Here is a 19,829-nt window from a genome sequence, read left to right as displayed (position 1 = left end):
TGTAGTATAGGTAATATTTCAAAATGAGGAAATCAACAGAAACATGGAGACATGCAAAATATTTTTCCAGAACCAATCAAAAGAAACTGTTACTAGGTGGAAAAGAAAGGTGGAGGGTAGTGTACAGGGAGGGAGAGTTCATTGATTTTTGAAAAATGATATGAAATGACTTCAATCATTTTTTTAATGGTTTCAATGCTACTTTTGGTGCAGTTCAAAGATTTTAACCTTAGACATGTATTGCTTTTTTATTTTATTTGTTTTTATTGTTAACATGGGTTATCTGGACAAAGAGACAGATTTTTTTTCCTTTTCCTATCTGCAACTAAGAAGTATTCTAAGGGACACTGTATTAAATGAACACAAAACAAGGAAACAGCTGAAAAGAAAAATGCCAGGGATCATGCCCCCAGCAGTATGGCAGACAGGAGAGCCTGGATTATTGCTCAAATGAAAAAGGCTGGATAAAATATAAAAGCACTGTTGTTTTAAATGTGTCACTGAGCTGGCAAACTCATCTGAAATGAGATTGAAATAAATATATTTTTATAGAAATAACTATTGGATGGATCTTCACTAAAGAACACAGAAATATTCCAAGGGATTTATTTCAGATAAAAGGGAAATGATTTCAGATGTTAAGATCAGAGATGTAAGAAGAAAGAGTGAGAAAAGCTATTAGTAAATATGTAGATTCCATACGATTCCAATTAAACTCCCAATAGATATATGTGTGGAATCTGGCAAGCTGAATCTGATATTTATATGGAAGAACAAAGGTCCAATCTTAGCCAAGATACTCATAAAGGAAAAGAATAAAGAAGGCCTTCCTTTATTGGATAGTATAGACTTATAAAATTAAAATAACAAAGTCAGTAAGTAATTAGCAAAGCAAAAAGCAAACAGACCCATGGGTAGAATAAAGATCCTATAAATAGGCCCTTGCATGTATATGAAAACTTGATTTATGATGGAGAGGGCACTATGGATCAGTGGGTAAATGGAAGGACTGTTCCATTAATGATTCTGAGACACTAAAAGCAATAGACATAAAGGTAAAGACTGTTAAAATTCACTACATTAAATTAAGAGTTTTTGTTCATCAAAAGACACCATAAAAAGTAAGACAAGCTAAGAACTGGGAAAAAAATGCTTGCAATACATATAGCTGAAAAAGGGTTAGCATCCAGTATATTTAAAGAATTCCTATAAAGGACAACTCAGAAGAAATAAGGGCAAAGGCACAAAAAGGGATTTAATGGAAGAGGAAGCACAGAGGTCCTAAACTTATTAAAAATGTGTTAAGCTTCATTAAGTAAGAGTGTCTCTAATATTTAACTCACAAAGTGATCCATTATGTAACTACCCATTTGGCAAATTAAAAAAAAGCCAGGTAACACTAAATGCTGTAATCTGCCACGGGCATCCAGTAATCTGCCAGTGCTGCGCTGAAAGGCCTCGAAGGAAGAAATGGCGTTATTATATACCTGTTTTGCCACAGCTGCATAAATCACGCAGATTTACAGTGATTTGCATATGCCCTGAAACAATGGTGAAGATGTAGAGTGAGGGAACCCTCATCTCCGTTGGTGCAGGTGTAGATTCATATAACCAATTTGGAGAACAGTTTGGTGTTCCACAGTAAAGCTGAACATGTGCATACTCTGCAAGAGCAATCCTACTCTGAGGCACACACCTGGGGAAGTGCTGACACGTGTAGTCAGGAAACATGTACAAGAGTGCTCACCATTAAGGGTGATATGGACACAAAACCCAAGTTCTGTATTAGAAATTCCACTCCACATCATGGCATACCATGAATCAGGAATGCAACATAACAGTGGTAACATGGATGAATCCCCAAAAATACTGAGCAAGGAAAGTAAGAGAGAACACATGAAATATGATTCTACTTATATAAAGTTCAAAAATGGGAAAACAAAAAATACAGATTGTTTAAAAATATATACAAAGGTAATAATTTATAAAGAAAAACAAGAAAACGAGTAATTCAACATTCAGGATGGGGGTTAGCTACAGAGCGAGGGGAGAGGAGGAATGGTGACTGGAGAGGGGTAGCCTGGGTATGCATCCTAAGGGGCCTGTAATACTCTACTTCTTAAACTGAGCCAGGTTTGCTTGGCATTCATTTTATACTTTAAATTGGATAGTACATCAAATAAATTTTTTATATATATGATGTATTTCATGAGAAAAAAGTATACACACACCTTTCTGAACATAATGGGGAACAGATTATATACCAAAGGGAAAAAAATTATCAATCGATTTGCAATGTGATTCCCTAGTTTTTAATCCATTATATATTATTATCCGAGTGATATATCAAGGCATGACTTAGCAAAGCTTAAACACAGAGCTTAGGCAGAGGGACCAGATGACAAACATGACCTCACATGAGAAGCTGTAAATGCATATAGTATTAAGAACGGCTCCTCTGTGCCTCACAAGTAAAACTCTCAATTTCTTAACTCAGTTCAATAGAGAAGAGCTGAAGGCAAGATTCTATGCAAGATGAAACATGCTAGAACTGATGAAGCCACAGAAATGCACTTCAGATGGCTCCAGCTGACAGCAACCTCTAAAGTATACTTAAAAAATAAATTCTTCTACTACAGACACTTATCTCATTTCAGAAGAACTGATGCCTGCTTTACATTGCTGTTCCTGGAACTGATTTTTTTGCAAAGCTGTATAAATGCTTACCTGTGTCTGACCATTTTCTGACCATGGCAGAAATGACTGAAGAACCTCGCATAGAACAAGTGCATGACGGCATGCTCCTTCCCTCCGATGTACAAGTCCACAGGCATCCAGTAATCTGCCAGTGCCGCGCTGAAAGGCCTCGAAGGAAGAGACGGCGTTATTATATACCTGTTTTGCCGCAGCTGCATAAATCATGAAGACTTACAGCGATCTGCATATGCCCTGAAACAGACTGTCAGACAGTGACTTTATTTTTAAAATATAGTAAGAGAAAAGCTTATACGATTAAGAAAAAAGTCAGATGTGTTTATGAAACATATTAAAACTATTTCAGAAGCTGTTACTGACATATTTAAGTGAGATTTTCATATAAAATGAAGATAAGAGGAAAACAGCAGCATAAAAGGTATTTCCCTAAAAGGGGTATTTGAATATCTATACTTTAATTTTTATTTAGACAGTTGAGATGTTTGAGTTCTTGCCAATAGGGGGCAATGTGACATTTACAATGGAGATTAACATGCAGGCACTAACCATTGATTTTAAAAACAGAAATTCAACCTCATTTTTAAAAGCAGCCTTAACATACAGATAAGTCAGCAAGAGTCTGTATCCTGTCTCCTGAATGCAAGGTGCACACTTAGGGTAACTGTCATAAAATAACCAAACAACTCTCTCTCACCTATTAGATATTTTTGGTTGACAGAGATCCTACAAGAAAGTCTCCCTTACACTCCCTGGTCCTGATAGATGCTGGTGGGGAGGAACAGGGGGAAGGAAAGGCAGCTTCTCTCAATTTTCTGATGGGGATCTTAAGTGGGGAGTGTCTGTGGGTGTGCAGAGGTGTGCACGCGTGTGTGGCGGGGGATGGGCAGCAGTGCTGGCTGGGGACAGACCGCGTCAGTCCCAAGGTGACGTTCTCACCTGAGGTCATCCAATGAAGAAAACCTTTGCCTTTGGAAGATTTATACTCCATGGTTTCATATACTTGTGAGTTATCTTCCTCGTACCCAAGACTCTTTTTTCTGCATTGAGGACTTGGCTGGCTTCAGCTCAGGCTGGAAGCAAGAGCTTGCAGTCCAGCAGTAAACCCGACCCACCACCACATGCTGCATCTTAATGCTGCTTGTTTTCCCCTCCTCCAGTCACTGTGTTAGAATTCTTGTAAAATTAAAAAACATTTTTTCTGTTGTGAAAAATGATTCCCCAGAGAAATCAAGCTGCTAATCCAGGTGACAGAAAAGAAAGGGAAGTCAAGGATGGTACTTATCCCAAGTGACTAGGGCTCAGATTTATGATCAACCCCAGAGGCCATCCATGGAGATCTCCAGCTAACGGCAGCACTTTACAAGGGAAATGGTGCTAAATGGTGTTCCCAAATGGGGGCTGTGAAGACCTCAGGATGTATCTCTTACTAGGCAAGGGTCTCCTCACTGTAATTTTGAGCTCACATCTGTAAGGTTTTCCTTTGCAGCATTCTGGCTGGTAGGGTGCCTGACTCCCTTGCACTCCAAGTAGCTGTCACTAAAAGGAATGCACCCATGGCCCCTTCAAGCAGGAAGACCCAGAAGAGAGGCCCTTCTGGGTGAGCCACAACCACCTGGTGCTTGCCAGCCACAGCAGTCGCCTTGTGCCCCTTTACCTTTGCTGGCTACTGTTGACAGGATCCCACTCACTCTGGATTGGCCTGAACTCCGATTACAGAAGTGCAACACTGCAGGTGGGATTCTGGCAGGTGGAGGGCAGGAGCACCCACCTCACTGGAAACGTATTATTTTACAACCACTGAAGAAAAAGGGGCATTCTTACACATGGACTATGGGATTTCACAACAACAGTTCCTCCACAGGCAAGATAACCGGGCCTTCAGAGAGTGGTGTTTGCAGTTTTTCCTGAGCTCTGCAGTAGCTTTCTTGTGCTCTCATTCTCTTTTACCTACCTATCTATAGCTCTCTTTCCCTTATTTACTTTTGTCAAAGAAACACAAACTTGGCTGAAAAATAGAATAATTTACAGGTCTATAATTTACAACAGTGGTCTCCATTCCCATTCCTTACTGGCTACCTGCCTATCCTTTAAGGCTCTTTGAATTCTTTTAGCTATTTCTTCTGGCAATTATTAAAACATGTTCATACTCTGTTGATTTACCAATTGTAGGAGCTACTGCCCACCTGTAATTATAGAGATGCTCCCAAATTCTCTCACACTGCCTCTTCCTACCCTCTCTGTCCAGTGGCATCATTATTTCCAGTTAGGCAAACAAGATTACATCTCTACAATCGTGTAGACGCAGTTCACGCAGGGCCAAGGAGGGTGTTATAACAGCCTCCCCTTCTTTCCTCTACTTTTTATTTTTCTGGTACTTGGGGTCTGCTTAGTTGTGATGAATCTAATTTAATAATCTAGCACACTCCCTCGGGAGAACCTGTTTTTTCAAGGAGCACAGTGATGAATGGCTCCCAGCGATTGCATGTGGAACCACACAGTGGCTCTGGGCAGCCCACACTCTCCCAGAGGGTGGGGACCACAGCAGAGGCGTTTCTGCCTGACTTGGGCTTCTCCACTGAACACATTTTGCTTGGGGCTTCCTGCTGGCCTGCTTCCTTCCCCCTATCCCTTCTCATGTTTCAGACCTGCACTGAGGTCTAAGGGCTGATCCCTCTGCCTTTATCCTTTCAGGCATTTCCCCCCAAGAAAGCTCTTGCACATCTAATTCCACCTTGGTGTTGGCTTTTCAGAGGACTCAAGCTGACACACACTCACAGAAGTCAGCAGGGCTTTACCTGTGAGCATTCTGAGGATCAGTGTATCTGAGGTAGTACCATGCAGAATCAACAAAGGTGTCCATCGTGTCTGTCTCTCTCTTGGCTGCTCCCTTGCACCTAAGAAACAAAGTTCATCAACTGGTTTCCTTCTCTCATGTAGTTTTCCACCAGCTTCTTGAGAAAGCTATGACAATTAGTATCAATTTAAAATGTCATAAGAACAATGCCACATCATGAAAAGACAAGTCAGAGAAAGTATTCTTTTTGCATTAGACAGTATATGAGGTTTTAAAGAAATTTACAAAATAAAAATTGCAGTCTTCAATGATCAAAAGCCTTATTCTCCACTTTTCCTGATAGCAAATCTAACTACCTGACAGGACGAGACAAGACTATGTATCTCTTTTTCATGTTAACTTCCCTTTAGGTATGTCATGATTGCCTTCAGCCAATGCCTACTTTATAATACATATGAAGCAAATCAATTTTTTGTAATACTTATGAAGCAAAGAAAAGTTGAAAACCAATGTAGAGAGATGTTGCATTAAAAAAATGAGCTTGGGTTTTTCCTCTCTGCTCTAGGGTGAGGGGTACAGAAATTCATTGGGGTGACCTTAGGAAGATAAATAACCTTGGGGGCCCAAAGGCAGTGGTGTGCTGGAGCCAACTCATACTGGCTGTGAGAATTTAGCATCTCTTTCCAACTTGGTGATGAGTGATATCAAATTAGTAGCCTGAAATTAGCCCTTGGTGGGAGCACGTAGATTACAGAAACTGGCAAACACTACAAACCAGAAGCCCTACTCCAGAGAGCTATTTGGGACATTTACCAACACACCCCTGCCTATAGATAGGTTCCTGACAGAAGGGTGAAGAGAGCCCCACTGTTCAAGAAAGTGATGAAAGTGAGATCCTTTGTGTGTGAAGGGCTGAAAAGAAAAAGCAGTCCTCATCCCAGGGACAGAGATGCCAGGAGGACTAAGGTCCGCGAGGGCCCAACTGCTGAACCAAGTCTGAAGCACATTCCCAGGATGAGCGGCCTGCCTGTGGGACTGGAAGAATGGAGTGCCAAAAGCCACAGGTCTAGGCAGCCAAGAGGGGGAGCCCTTGGAGCAGGGCTCAGCGCCCCGTGAAGACTCTCAAGGCCAGGATCAACCGCAGATGGGCTGAGGCAGCTAACAGGGTCCCTCCGTGGCAGTGAGAAGACACAGCGGAACACGGCTCAGGCTCCAGGCTCTTCCTTTTGAGGTGGGACCGACCACCCCTCTGAATGCTGTCCTTCTGGAAGGGTGAGTCCTTGGGGGCTCTTAGACAATTCAAGGTGGGACATGAGGAGACCCAGGGGGAACTGATAAATCTTCTGTTAATTTAGCATTGACTCTCTTTTAAGTTTAAAAATAAATTTAAAAACAAATGAAGGGTTGCATTTATATTTTGCATCTGTGAAGGAGTTCATATTGGCTTTACAAATACTACAGAAGGAAACAACCACTCCACACCTCCTGCTTATTAAATGGAAGTGGCTGAGCAAAGAGGCAGGAGCCCCAGACATGGCAGGGCTTATCAGAAAGAGCCCTGAGGGAATACTGTTTGCTACCACCCACGGCTGCAATAAGACACTGATCTCAACAGTGCACCTGTAAGTTAAAGCCAGGTCTTTTTATTTGGAGAGCAATCAACCAGAACACAGATACTATTTTGAGAGAAATATTTAACAGATAAAAGTTATTTCTTCTCCTTCACCATGAGTGCACCTGCACAACTTAGGAAGAAAATGCAGAACTCAACTGCATTGATGAAGGAGTAACAGCTGGTTATAACTTACCATGCTGGTTTTCTTTTTAATAGTCATGTTGGACTTGACTATGGCCAACAAGTTTTATTGCTGAGTCTAAACTGTGGGTGGTATGGAAGAGGCAACTTAGTAAGTGGAAGGGACAGGTGATGGTGACGGTGATGGTAACAATGTCATTAGCTCCGACAGCAATAATTGGCACTGAGGCAAATGCTTCCTAGGCATTACTTCATTTAACCCCCAGTAACCCTGGAGATTGTGAGGTAGATACTACCCATGTACCCATTTTGCAGACAAGTAACTGGGGTTCACAGAGGTTAAGAAATCCACCCAAAGTCTCAAAGCTCAAGAGGAAGGAATCCACACCTGCTGGACTGGGGTGCCTGCTGTCCTTAGCACTGTGCTGCCCTGCCTGGCCACACTGGCTTAGTGCTGTCAGCCCTAGATGCACATTAGAATCACCAGGGAGCCTGGACCACTACCTCGGCCAGGGCTCTGCGCTCCAGGAATCTGCAGCATGGTAGGCAACCTATCCCCAACAACAAGGCCCTGAGCTGCTACAAATGGAGCAGGAGGCCATCAATGTCTCTGGCAGGGAAGCCCTTTGTCACTGCTTATCAACACAGAGGATGTGCTATTTTCTGCTGGAGTGCCACATTTTTATCCTAAAACAGCCCAGAGCTTCCTACATGCCTGCCTACAAACCCCATCTCAAATCTCAAGACCAGCTGGGTGAGGACCTGGCAGGATGGTTGGCAGGTTCCTGGCAGGACAGGAGGCAGGCTTCCACTCACTGAATGCTCGCTATGTGCCACCGTGCAGATTATATGTGCTAATTCCAGTCTTCCAAACAGCCCTTCAAGAGGGTTATTTTAATTCCCCAAAGGGAATCTGAGCTCAGACAGGTTAAGCGACTTTCCCAAGGCCACACCCAGTTAGGAGGCAGGGCCAGGACTTGAATCTATGTGCCCGGATTCCGCAGGCTGAGCCTTGCAAGTGTCCTATGTGGTCACCTAATTACCAGTCAGAACTCAGCTCTCCACCGGCAGAGGACTAAGTTATTTTAAAACATCCTCATCATAATCCGTAAGGCAGAGGAAAATGGCTTCTCCACAGTGGGAAGAAAGAAGATCCTAGGGCTTGATACCAGTTATTTATTTGTTTAATCAGCTGGTATGGCATCATAAAAATCACATTTAAAGAACAAAAAGGTACCCTACAGTATGGGAGAATATATTTGTAAATGACAGATCCGACAAAGGCTTGATGTCCAAAATAAATAAAGAGCTCACATACCTCAACAAACAAAAAACAAATAATCCAATTTAAAAATGGGCAGAGGAACTGAACACAGTTCTCCAAAAAAAGAAATATAGATGGCCAAGAGACACATGAAAAGATGCTCCACATCGTTAATTATCACAGAAATGCAAATTAAAACCACAATGAGGTATCACCTCACACCAGTAAGGATGGCTACCATCCAAAAGACAAACAACAACAAATGTTGGCGAGGTTGTGGAGAAAGGGGAACCCTCCTACACTGCTCGTGGGAATGTAAATTAGTTCAACCATTGTGGAAAGCAGTATGGAGGTTCCTCAAAATGCTCAAAATAGACTTACCATTTGACCCAGGAATTCCACTCCTAGGAATTTACCCTAAGAATGCAGCACTCAAGTTTGAAAAAGACAGATGCACCCCTATGTTTATCGCAGCACTACTTACAATAGTCAAGAAATGGAAGCAACTTAAGTGTCCATCAGTAGATGAATGGATAAAGAAGATGTGGTACATATATACAATGGAATATTACTCAGCCATAAGAAGAAAACAAATCCTACAATTTGCAACAACATGGATGGAGCTAGAGGGTATTATGCTCAGTGAAATAAACCAAGCAGAGAAAGAGAAATACCAAATGATTTCACTCATCTGTGGAGTATAAGAACAAAGGAAAAACTGAAGGAACAAAACAGCAGCAGAATCACAGAACCCAAAAATGGACTAACATGTACCAAAGGGAAAGGGACTGGGGAGGAAGGGTGGGTAGGGAGGAATAAGGGGGGGGAAGAGGAAAGCGGGTATTATGATTAGCATGCATAATGGGGGGGTGGGAGAAAGGGGAGGGCTGTACAACACAGAGAAGACAAGTAGTGATTCTACAACATTTTGCTATGCTGATGAAAGTGACTGTAAAGGGGTTTGTGGGGGGGACCTGGTATAGGGGAGAGCCTAGTAAACATAACATTCTTCATGTAATTGTAGATTAATGATAACAAAAAAAAAAAGAGAAAGAAAAGGGGGATTACTCCCTGATAGGATAAAACTAACTGTAAATCAATGATTAATGCATGCTTTAAATATCCTTAATTTTGATCATTTAAAGGGTGTCAGATGATCAGCTATGGAAATACATTTTTCTGATAATATTCCTTTCTCTTCAAAAAAAAAAAGCAGTTCCTGTGTGGTGATCTCCAATAACTTCTTCACAATGGTATAAAGGGCATATCAAAGTGTGGGCAAAGGGTTTGTTTGTGTTTATACAGAGGATCAAAGCCTAATTTGGCTATCCAGAAAAAGAATTAAGATACGATATGAAGAACTTCCAACATCAACAGTCTCTGGAAGAGTCATTCCAGAAGATGATCATCAAAAAACTTCAACAAAGATGCTGGTGCTGTTGCAGTTGTAGCTGCATTCATCCCACCGGTTCCTGGACTTGCCATTGGAATGATGAAGGAGATATCTAAGCTGGCCTGTGCATACAGTAAAACAATAAATTTGACTGGATCTATACTGTTGGAACTCAACCAAGAATTAGGAGAAGTGCAAGTTGCAGCGCTCCAAAATCTTGCAACTATAGACTATCTACTGTTAAAAGAACATATGGGATGTGAACAGTTCCCAGGAATGTGTTGTTTTGTCTGATTTTTCTCAAACTATTCAAATTCAGTTAGACAATATCCATCATATCATTGATAAGTTTTCACAAATGCCTAGGGTGCCTAACTGGTGTTTTTGGTTTCACTGGAGATGGCTGGTAATTGTAGGTCTGCTTTGGTTATGTAGCTGTATTCCTATTATTTTAATGTGTGCACGCAATTTAATTAGTAGTTTAAAACCTATACATGCTTATGTTACTCTACAAGATGATATGTCAAAGAAATAATCAATCTTCCCATGTTTTCTTCCGTCTGCTACTTCTATAGCTTTTCTTCTTCCTTCCTAATTACAACCCTTAAGTAGAATTAGTGCCTCATATCGAAATTACCGAGTATCATAATTCTTCCAAGTGGTAAAGATACCTCAAGACAAATGCTGGGCATGGAAGCCACAGGGCATAAATCTGCAAAGAAGTAAAAAGCTAATATTTTCAAACAATATTGCTTCTCTCTCTTATTAACTTTACATTTCCCTGTATAGCCCCAGAAGATGACTGGTTAGCCAGAGATGGGTAAGATTCCTCAAGGGAGGAACAACCTAAGACAGGCACAGTCGCAGGGGGGCCATCAGGTGAGAAATTGGGGATCAACAGAGGTGATGCTTAGAACCTCACCCCCCCAGTTTTGAGAGAAATCTGCATCCGTTTTGTTGTCCTTGTCTAGCTTGGATTAATACTTAGTCTATAGGCACACATCTGATCATCTACATTTGCCCTCTTACAGCACTAAACTATGTTTTCTACCTTTATCTTGCATATACCTACCACTTCAGCATTTTATTAAAAAAAATTATAATAATGAGAGAAATGTAGGATTCACATATAAATCAAGTATAAAAATTAAACGAATATTCACATTTGACCTGATTGTTTATAGTTCATAATGCGTGATCAAAACCGAAAGTTTCTGTGATGACTGCCCTTGCACTGTTCACCATGTAAGAACTTATTCACTATGTAAGAATTTGTTCACCATGTAAGAACTTGTTCGTTATGCTTCAGAAGATTGGAGACTGTTGAGAATTAGGCTGGGGGTTGATTAATGATTGTGCATTGAGTCCCCTATACAGAATTTTATTGTTGTTAACAACCATTTGATCAATAAATATGAGAGATGCCCTCTCAAAAAAAAAAAATCACATTTAAGATATGGCAGTGAATTGACAGAAAAATGTAATACCACTTCCAAATGAGAAGAAGGAAAAACAGCGCATTTCAGTATGTCAAAGAATGAACCACCCGCGCTCCCTCACTCCCCATTGCAGCGACGACTCTGCCACTTGTGACAGCATCTCCACTGTCGCACCGGCAGCTGCGGGGGACTGTAAGGCAGAGAGCAAACATTTGCTCTCATCCCCAAGAAGCTCTTTGGAATGCAAGATGAAAGAAAGTGGTCTCCTATAAAGCCAAGAAGAAAAAGGGTAGCTTTCCCATATGTGGGATCAGGTGAATGTGGGAAAGGTGTGAATGGACACTGCTGCTTCCACCGGCTCAGAGGAGAGGAGAGGGCATTTGCCACCATGGCAAGGCCACAGAGTTCAGCCCCTTCTCTCCAAAGTCCTGAAAGACCTAGGGTATTTGGTCCAGTCTGGTAGAAGTCCCAGAAAAAGGGGACAGAGTTAGCACCCAGGGGAAGGAGGGCCCTGAAACTCCAGCTGGGAGCTGGAGCCCCAGATGCAGTCCCGGCTGGGGGACAGGGTTCCTTACCGAGGGCAGGAGCAGTTCACCCACTCCAAAGCCATGGCCAGTGGGGAGCCTCCCTTGCCAGTGAGAGATGTGATGCTGGGCAAGGTCACAGGCAAGTCCTCTAGAGGCACAGGCACGGGCCCACAGGCCGGGCAGTGGACCACAGGGATGGGTGTGCCCCAGTACCGCTGCCGCGAGACCAGCCAGTCCTTCAGTTTATCACTAGTCACGTGTCCGCCCACTCTCTTCCTCCTGGCTTTCCGCGTCAGGGCCAGAAACGCATCCTGCCGGCTCATACCTGTGAACTGAGAGGGAAAGAGAGAGACTCTATGGTGCAGATATCACAAGTTCTCTGGAAAGTCTATCTTCTCCGTGCATCACTGTCTTTATATTCCAGAAGCTCACAGACAACAGGAGCCTTTCACCCATACTCTGCCTATCCACTGAAAGAATTCCTTTATCCTAGACATTCAGTCTATAGAGCCAGGGGAGTATTCAACAGACCCCCTGAAACTGTTTGCAAGAAGCCAGGGAGCATACGTAATGCTCAGTCCTATGCTGAGGAATGGGCATTTCTCTGGGCACTTCAGAAGCCTCCCTCTGCCCGTGAGTGCCCCCTTTCTTGTCCTGCAGTTATCTGGGGCTCCCTGATAGGCAGCCTGGCTTGGCTCTGCACCACGTCCAGGGAGCCTGCTCACACACAGTCTAAAAAAAGGTTTAAGATTCAGTATCTCAGAGCATGACTCAAGTCTGGGGATACAATTTATGAAGTAAATGTAGGTCAGAACATGAGGTCAAAAAATGCTGTCACTCTTAGGGAAAAAACCCGACAATTCCCTTACTCTTTCCGCCCCACCCCCGACCCCTGCCAATATGTAAACCTACAGCCAGGTAGTCCTAAACCTGAAATACCCAGATCTTCAGGCCTAACTGAATCAGGATGAACCAGAATGGGGCCAGAAAGAATCTCCCAGGTGATTCAGAGACATAGCCAGGTATGCAATCATTATGTTAGTTCCCAGATCTGCTATACATTAAAATCACCTAGAGAGCTCTGAACATTCTTGATGCCCAATCTGTGTCCCTCATCCCCTAACCATTAAATTAGAATCTCTGGGGTAGGACTCAAGCATCAGTATTTTTAAAAAGTTTTGGTGTTTCCAAAGGGCAGTCAAGTTTAAGAAACTGCTATAAACCAGGACTCTCAAACTTCAATGTGCATATAAATCACAGGGGGGTTTTACTGGACTAGGGCAGGATCTGAGAGGCTCCATTTCTAACAGTATTGCCAATGCTGCTGGACGAGGGGCCAGACTCTGAATAGCGAGTGATTTTCAAAATGTGGTCCCTGGATTAGCAAGTGGTAGCAGCATTGCCTGGAAAGGTAGCTGAAATGCAAACACGTGGGTTCCACCTGGGATGACTGAATCTGAGTCTCGGTGGGGGCAGGCATACCGGGCTTTAACAAGGCCCCAGGCGGTTCTGGTGTGTGCTCAAGCAGGAGAGTCACTGCTCTAACCACTTCCCGCTTCTCCCTCCCACGCATCACCTCACCTCTTCGTCATACTTTCCGGCCTGGTTCAGTGTCAAGGCTGAGCTCAAGTCCTGCCAGACTTACCACCTAGCAAGAGATGACCCTGACCTCTAAAGATAAACATGACTCAGAACCTCTCTGTTCATTTCCACTCAGCTTTAGGTGGCAGTCAGTCAGTAAGCCGGGGAGAACAGAGATCCCAGGAGAAACAGCCAATTGCAGCCAGCTCTCAAGGAATTAGTGTTTCCCTGTGAGAGCTCATGTTTTCTCAAGTAGAAGATTTCAAAATTAAAGTTGAGTTACTGTAATAACTATACTATTCTAGGGTTGGGTTTGACTTAACAGTTGATAAACTTCCAGATATTGAAAAAAATTGAAAAAGGATATTATTTTGTTGTTATAGATTAAGAAATGAAGCTATAGACTGTTGTGGGGTTTAAGAAATGAGGCTATGACACCAGGGATGAGTGAAATGGCAGGTTGTAATTTGCCCTCAAAGGAAAATGCCCATGAAAGTAGAGGTCATGATTTTAGAGGTGAGTTGTGAGGCCTGTGCCATGGGGAACCAACCTCAGCAGAGCTGCTCAGTCTCTCGGTACCATCTGGCAAAGGCTCAATGACTTCTGAGTAAGGCAGGCTCAGAGTTTGGGCTAAGAGGGTATCCTCTGAGCTGGTGCTGGGAATTCCTGTTCAGAGGAGAAGAAACACAGAACATCTTTGCAAATACCCAAATAATAAAATAATTGACAGCACTGACACTCAGCTTTAGCTTCTTAAAGAAGAAACTACCTTTTATAGTTAACAAAAGCTACAAAACCATACCACACTCACTGCGAAAATGAGAACAGTCCTGGAGAACCCCACCACCCTAATACCACTAGTTTGCCATACTGGTATTATTTCCTTTAAGCCTTTTTCCTTTGCTTAGTTTTTATTTTTATCTTGCAATTCTAAAATATAGCAAAATTCTAAAATTATAATTATCTGGGGGAGCCTCTTCTTTCGATTCCCTCAATGACAGGACAGTGGCATCCTTGTGAGAAGCAGGGCTGACTAGCACTCTAGAAAAATCCACACATCAGGAAGTCAAAAGCTGGCAACTACATTTCTTCATACTGTGCTTTGTTCCCAAAGGCAATATTATGTTTTGCATAGACATTTATTCTTCAGCCCACATATGCCCTTGAGGAGATGAAGCTGAGCTTAAGGAAATCACTCATCCAGAAGCCTGCTGTTCTGGCTCCAGCTGTTCATCAAAACGGCTATGTCAGCTCCTGGATCTCCAGGGCAGGGTCTCTTGACCTTGGCACTGTTGACACGCTGGACTTTGCTGTGGGGCCTGTTCTTTGCATTGTGGGATATTGAGCAGCCTCCCTGGCCTTGACTAGTAGCACTCTCCCAGTTGTGACAAAAATGTCTCTAAAACTGCCACAGGCCCCTGGTGGCAAAATTGCCCCCAGTCAAAACTCCTGATATCCTTACGGACATATGTGGCCACTGAGCAGGATAAAACTAAGGGTGATGCACAAAATGCGTAAGTCAGATTTCTGTGAACAACCTCTCAGGAACACTGCCCTAAAAGGCTAATTCAATGTTTGGGGGACATGTTCTAAAGCTCCTTAGTAAGACAGAAAGCTCCGTGGTGTGACGGAAAGTTCTATGGTGTTTCAGCTGAGATTACTGACAAAAAGCATCTAATGAGGCAAATAAACGTTCAGAGTGGACTTGAAAGACACTGAAGGGTGAGGACAAATGCAGGCAATAAATATTACTGAAAAGTCTTCATGGCCAAGAAGGGAAAAGAATCACTTACTACATTCCAAAAGTGTATGGTTTGGAGTCACTAGGAGGTGGGTTCAGAGACGCTGTGCTGCAAAATGTACCAGAGCACATAAGGGATGCTCTGGACTGTGGTGTTGGCCATGTGGGGCTCTGTGGAGTGCGAGCTACTTGTACAACACAGGTGGGATGACAGAATGACTGCATTACCTCTTTTATTTCTGTTCCTGGTCTTCTTAGAAGCCAAGAGGCAATGACTTAGAAAATGTTAATTATGTAACTGGGAAATCAAGATAAGAGGAAAAATGATTTTCCACACACATCTAAAAAATCAGATTTCTTTCAGAACTCTCAATATTACAGCAGTACTTTGACTCAAAGTAACAACAATGAAAAGCCACATCAACAAGAACTTTCCTCTACTGTTTATACTGGCTGGCTGTAATAATGAATTTTACTAATTATGCAATACATAAAAATCATTGCAGCATTTATTTTCCTTAAGCATCATACTCTCTAGGTTTAAATGGTCAGAAGAGAATGACATGAATGGCTTAATATCTTTTTTGTTTTGATTTTCTTCAAATCACTCTGTCAAAAACTGATCTGAGGATTGTGAGGAAAAATGATTTTGGTAAGAAATGCTGTTTGTTCAGTGTGCTAAGAAATAACTCTCTCTGCAGGGTTTCTGCACTTTGGAGACTGACTGGAACTTAGAGCAGGAATGCCGGCAGAGAGACCCCGGGGGGCACTCAGAGGGCAAGTCTGGGTCGGGCCTTGTGTGTGCCTTGGCGCCCTCCCAGACCTCCTGCTGGCGATGGTGACTCAGAACTCCCAGGGATGAGGAAGGCTGCCAGGACACCCAATTTACAGTTCTATATATGCCTTTAATTTTACTGCTGTTTCATAAGCCTCTCCCCGAATAGCGCAAATTCACCTCCTCCACAAAGCCTTTCCTGAAAACCCAGCCCACATGGGTCATTTGTGCTTTGAGCCCCCAGCTCAGCAGTTGCTGTTGGTTCTCTGAGTTCTGAAACTGGATTTTTACCCGAGTTGTATCGTTCCCCACATCATATGTACAAGTCTCACCAGCTAGCTCTACTGGCAAGATCTATGGGCCAGACTATTTTTATTATTTTCAGTAACAATTAGCAAGGTGTGATGTACATGGTATTTTTCAAAATGTAATTCTTAAACAAGGAATGATTAAAGAAGGGACATTCATTTTTACAGAGGCAAAACAGATCATGGAATCAATAGCTCTTCTAATTGACAGGAACAGGCAAGTAATTTGATCTTAAACCTGATAAATATATTATCCTGACTACATTTTAATAGCTACTTACCTATTTTCGAATCCAGAGAGCCCTCCAAGTCAGCTTTGGCCAAGATAACAACAGGGACTTCCTGCTGGGTGAGCATGTTCACAGCTGTCACGGGCGTGAGGCAATCTGAAAATGAGAGCAAATAACTGTGGACACCAGTCAGCTGGAATGCTAACACCATCTGAGTCTCAGAGGAGACAAATGAGAAAAATAAGCATTAGAACTTCTGTTTTGTGCTAATTGTTAAAGAATTTGTTCTTTGAAGGTAGTAATAGATAATTCACACCAGTAGAAAATCAAAAGATTAAACAAATACAGGAAAATGTTAATCCATGCTCACAATCAAAGAAATGAAATTACATTTTTACTTTCCAGATGGTGGAGTAAAGACATGCCCACCACCCCCTTTTCCATTTGAAAAATACCTGAAATATACAGAAGAATGAGCAACACAAAGACCTTTAGGGAGACAAGATGTCTGGAATTCCAAATCCTAACACTTGCAGATCGAAGTGGATGGAAGAGAAAATGACTGAGAAGCAGGGAGATTTCCAAACATACAAAGACAAAAGTTTCTTCCCACACACCCTTTCTTAGGAGATACTGGAGGTGTGTTCCTACAAAATGAAGGGATAAATCAAGAAAGAGACAGATATGGGATCCAGGGAACAGAGGTTCCAACAAAGGAAAGAGAGTGAGGCATTCTCAGAACAGAGACAGAGGGAAGTCCTGGATGACAGATGTGCAGCAGAGGCCTGGAGAGTGACCAGGTCAGTTGTCAGCCGCAGAGAGGGCCCAGGAAGCATCCTTGGGGAAAAAAAAGGGGTTGACACCATATCTGACAGTTTGAACATGTAGCAAACTATACTGAGAGGAGTTTTAAAGAGCTTCTGGGAGGGTATGGGAAGACTTTGTCAAAAATTCAAAGAACACAAAGCAAATGAAAAAAATGAAGATATTATGAACTTTAGGTAAAACAGAAAGTTATTTAAAAAGGAAAATGTAATCATGGTATACTGGGCTCAATTGTGAACAATATTTATGTGGGCATGATAAAACACTTCATTGGAATTATCCACAAAGGGTGTCACATTAAATGAAGCTTGTTACAACTGCTGTAGTGTATTATGCATAGACCAGACACATACACATGAATCTTCACTGCAGGACTGGAAGCATGAAGACCCAATAAAGTCCCAAAGAAAGACCAGAAGAGAGGTGGTAAACAATGAGCAGTTCACTTGAGCTTTTTTGTACCATAAGCAATTAACAACAGTTATAGTTTAGGAACTCTTACTATTTACACTTACCATGTTTTAAGACTATATAATTATCTGAAATGTTTTACAAACTCCAAAGTTAAAATAAGCCTAGGAATTAGGATTTGTTTTTCAAAGAGGTGAAGATAGGCTGCGTAGGCATCTAAGCCAGTTCTATCTTCTTTCACTTTGCTTGTCAGGAAGCAAAGGACAGGGTGTTGCGGGGGGCAGAGTAAAATGCAACCAAACTGGTCTCCACAGCTAAGGGTCAGCCAGCACCCATGGTCCCGTGCCTGGGAGGTCCCTGCCGCCTGAGCTGCCTAAGTGCTGACTCTTTTCAAAGTGGGACCCACATTTCTGATTCTACATTGTCCCTTCTCAAGTAAGTGTACATTTGCAAATTCTGCAATGGTGATATCATGTTATTAGGGGGATGGAAGGTGAGGCGTGGAGGAGCAAGAATGCGTCACTGGGTAATGTCTGGAACTGGTGAACCAGAAGACAGCAGTGTAGGCATATTATAGAAACACATGGAGGTCTGAACTAGAGACACTGTCTATGGCACAGACTGCCAGTTGACCCCTTATCTGCCTCCCCTTCTGATTCAGCAACAGAATGTTTAGTTAGACACATGGCTGTAGAGCTAAGGGCAGCACTGCTCAGTCCCCTTTACGCTAGGTTTGGCCATGGGCTATGCGCAGAAGCAGCTTCTAGATTATGCTCTCAAAGGGAAGGAGCATGCCCTTTCACCCTTTTCACCTAATGCAGTGCAGATGAAGAGTAGAACATCTCAGAACACAAAGATAAGGGAAAGACCCCTGAAAGTAGACAGAAAGGGCCTTGGCCCCAACCACCTTACAAGGCAGACTTGTCATAACCACTGAGTTCCATGTGGACAAGAAATAAATTGCTTTTTACGGCACGGTTTTCCTACAACTGTCATAGCCACTAAACTTACGTCCTAAGTAACACTCACCAAGCTCATCAGGAGAAGCTGGGTAAGGAGGCTCCTGGGGCTCCTGCTGCTGTCAGTACCCTGACACTTCATGGAATGTATAAATACTACTTGGATTTTAAAAAACGCAAGTTAATTTTTAAAAAGAGAGAAGAAAATTAAAGTAATCTTAAAGTGCTATTTTACACTTGAGAAGTTAGCAAAAACTTTTAGAAGGGTAGCAATCAGTGTTTGTCAAGTGGCCCTGGAATTCCTCTGTCCTCACTGGAGATGGCACTGTAAGCTGACAGGGCCCCTTCAGAAGCCAATAAAGGCAACACTTAACAAGAACTAGAAAAATGTTCATAAACTCTGATAAAAAGAAATCCCATCCTTGGGAATGTCTTCTAAGGAAGTAATTCTAGGGAGGCAAAGAGCTGGATGAACATAAATGTTTATGGCAGCAATTTCCAAAACAGGCCAAACATGAAAAAGGCCAAATGGCCAAGATGATAAAGAAGGTTTGGATATTAAAGTACAGAGCTGACAGAATATTATGTATTGACTAAAAACAATTGTGAAACCTGCATAAAAGCAAAGAAACATTTTTTTTGATATCACATTAATGAAGACCAAAATATAAAAACAAAAGCAGTCTGATTTTTAAGATACATGTTTATGGGAACATGAATTAAAAAGTAATATGACCACATGCAAAAGAATGAAGTTGGACCCTACCTTTGCCATAAATAAAAATTAACTCAAAATGGATTAAAGACCTAAATATAAGATATAAAGCTTGGGAAGAAAACATGGGTGTAAATCTTCATAATCTTTGATTAGGCAGTGGTTTTTTTAGATAGAACACCAAAGGCAAAAGCCACACAAGAAAAGGTAGATAAACTGGACTCCACCAACAGGAGAACATTTTTGCAAATTACATATTTATTAAGTGACTTGTATATAGACTATATAAAGAACTACTAAAATTCAACAGTAAAAAGACAACACAATTAAAAAATGGCAGAAGATATGAAAAGACATTTCTCCAAAGAAGATACACAAATGGCCAATAAGTACATG

General features: G+C 42.1%; 1 protein-coding gene across 15 annotated transcripts in view; it reads right to left on the bottom strand.

Moving 5' to 3' along the window:
• LARS2 (leucyl-tRNA synthetase 2, mitochondrial) overlaps positions 1–19,829 on the bottom strand; it is a 175,001-nt gene that overhangs the window by 45,686 nt on the left and 109,486 nt on the right. For 14 of the 15 annotated variants that reach the window (XM_037015980.2, XM_037015986.2, XM_037015984.2 and 11 more), the window contains 5 exons: positions 16,575–16,679; positions 14,020–14,135; positions 11,937–12,220; positions 5,511–5,609; positions 2,728–2,865 (listed from right to left, as the gene is read on the bottom strand). In XM_037015980.2, coding sequence (XP_036871875.2) covers positions 2,728–2,865; positions 5,511–5,609; positions 11,937–12,220; positions 14,020–14,135; positions 16,575–16,679 — 742 coding nt within the window. The remainder of the gene's footprint in view (positions 1–2,727; positions 2,866–5,510; positions 5,610–11,936; positions 12,221–14,019; positions 14,136–16,574; positions 16,680–19,829) is intronic. The other variant, XM_037015983.2, reaches the window with a different exon arrangement.

This window comes from Manis javanica, chromosome 3 (assembly GCF_040802235.1).
Source record: "Manis javanica isolate MJ-LG chromosome 3, MJ_LKY, whole genome shotgun sequence".
Classification (NCBI taxonomy): Eukaryota; Metazoa; Chordata; class Mammalia; order Pholidota; family Manidae; genus Manis; species Manis javanica.
This window is presented reverse-complemented; position numbering and strand designations above follow the sequence as displayed.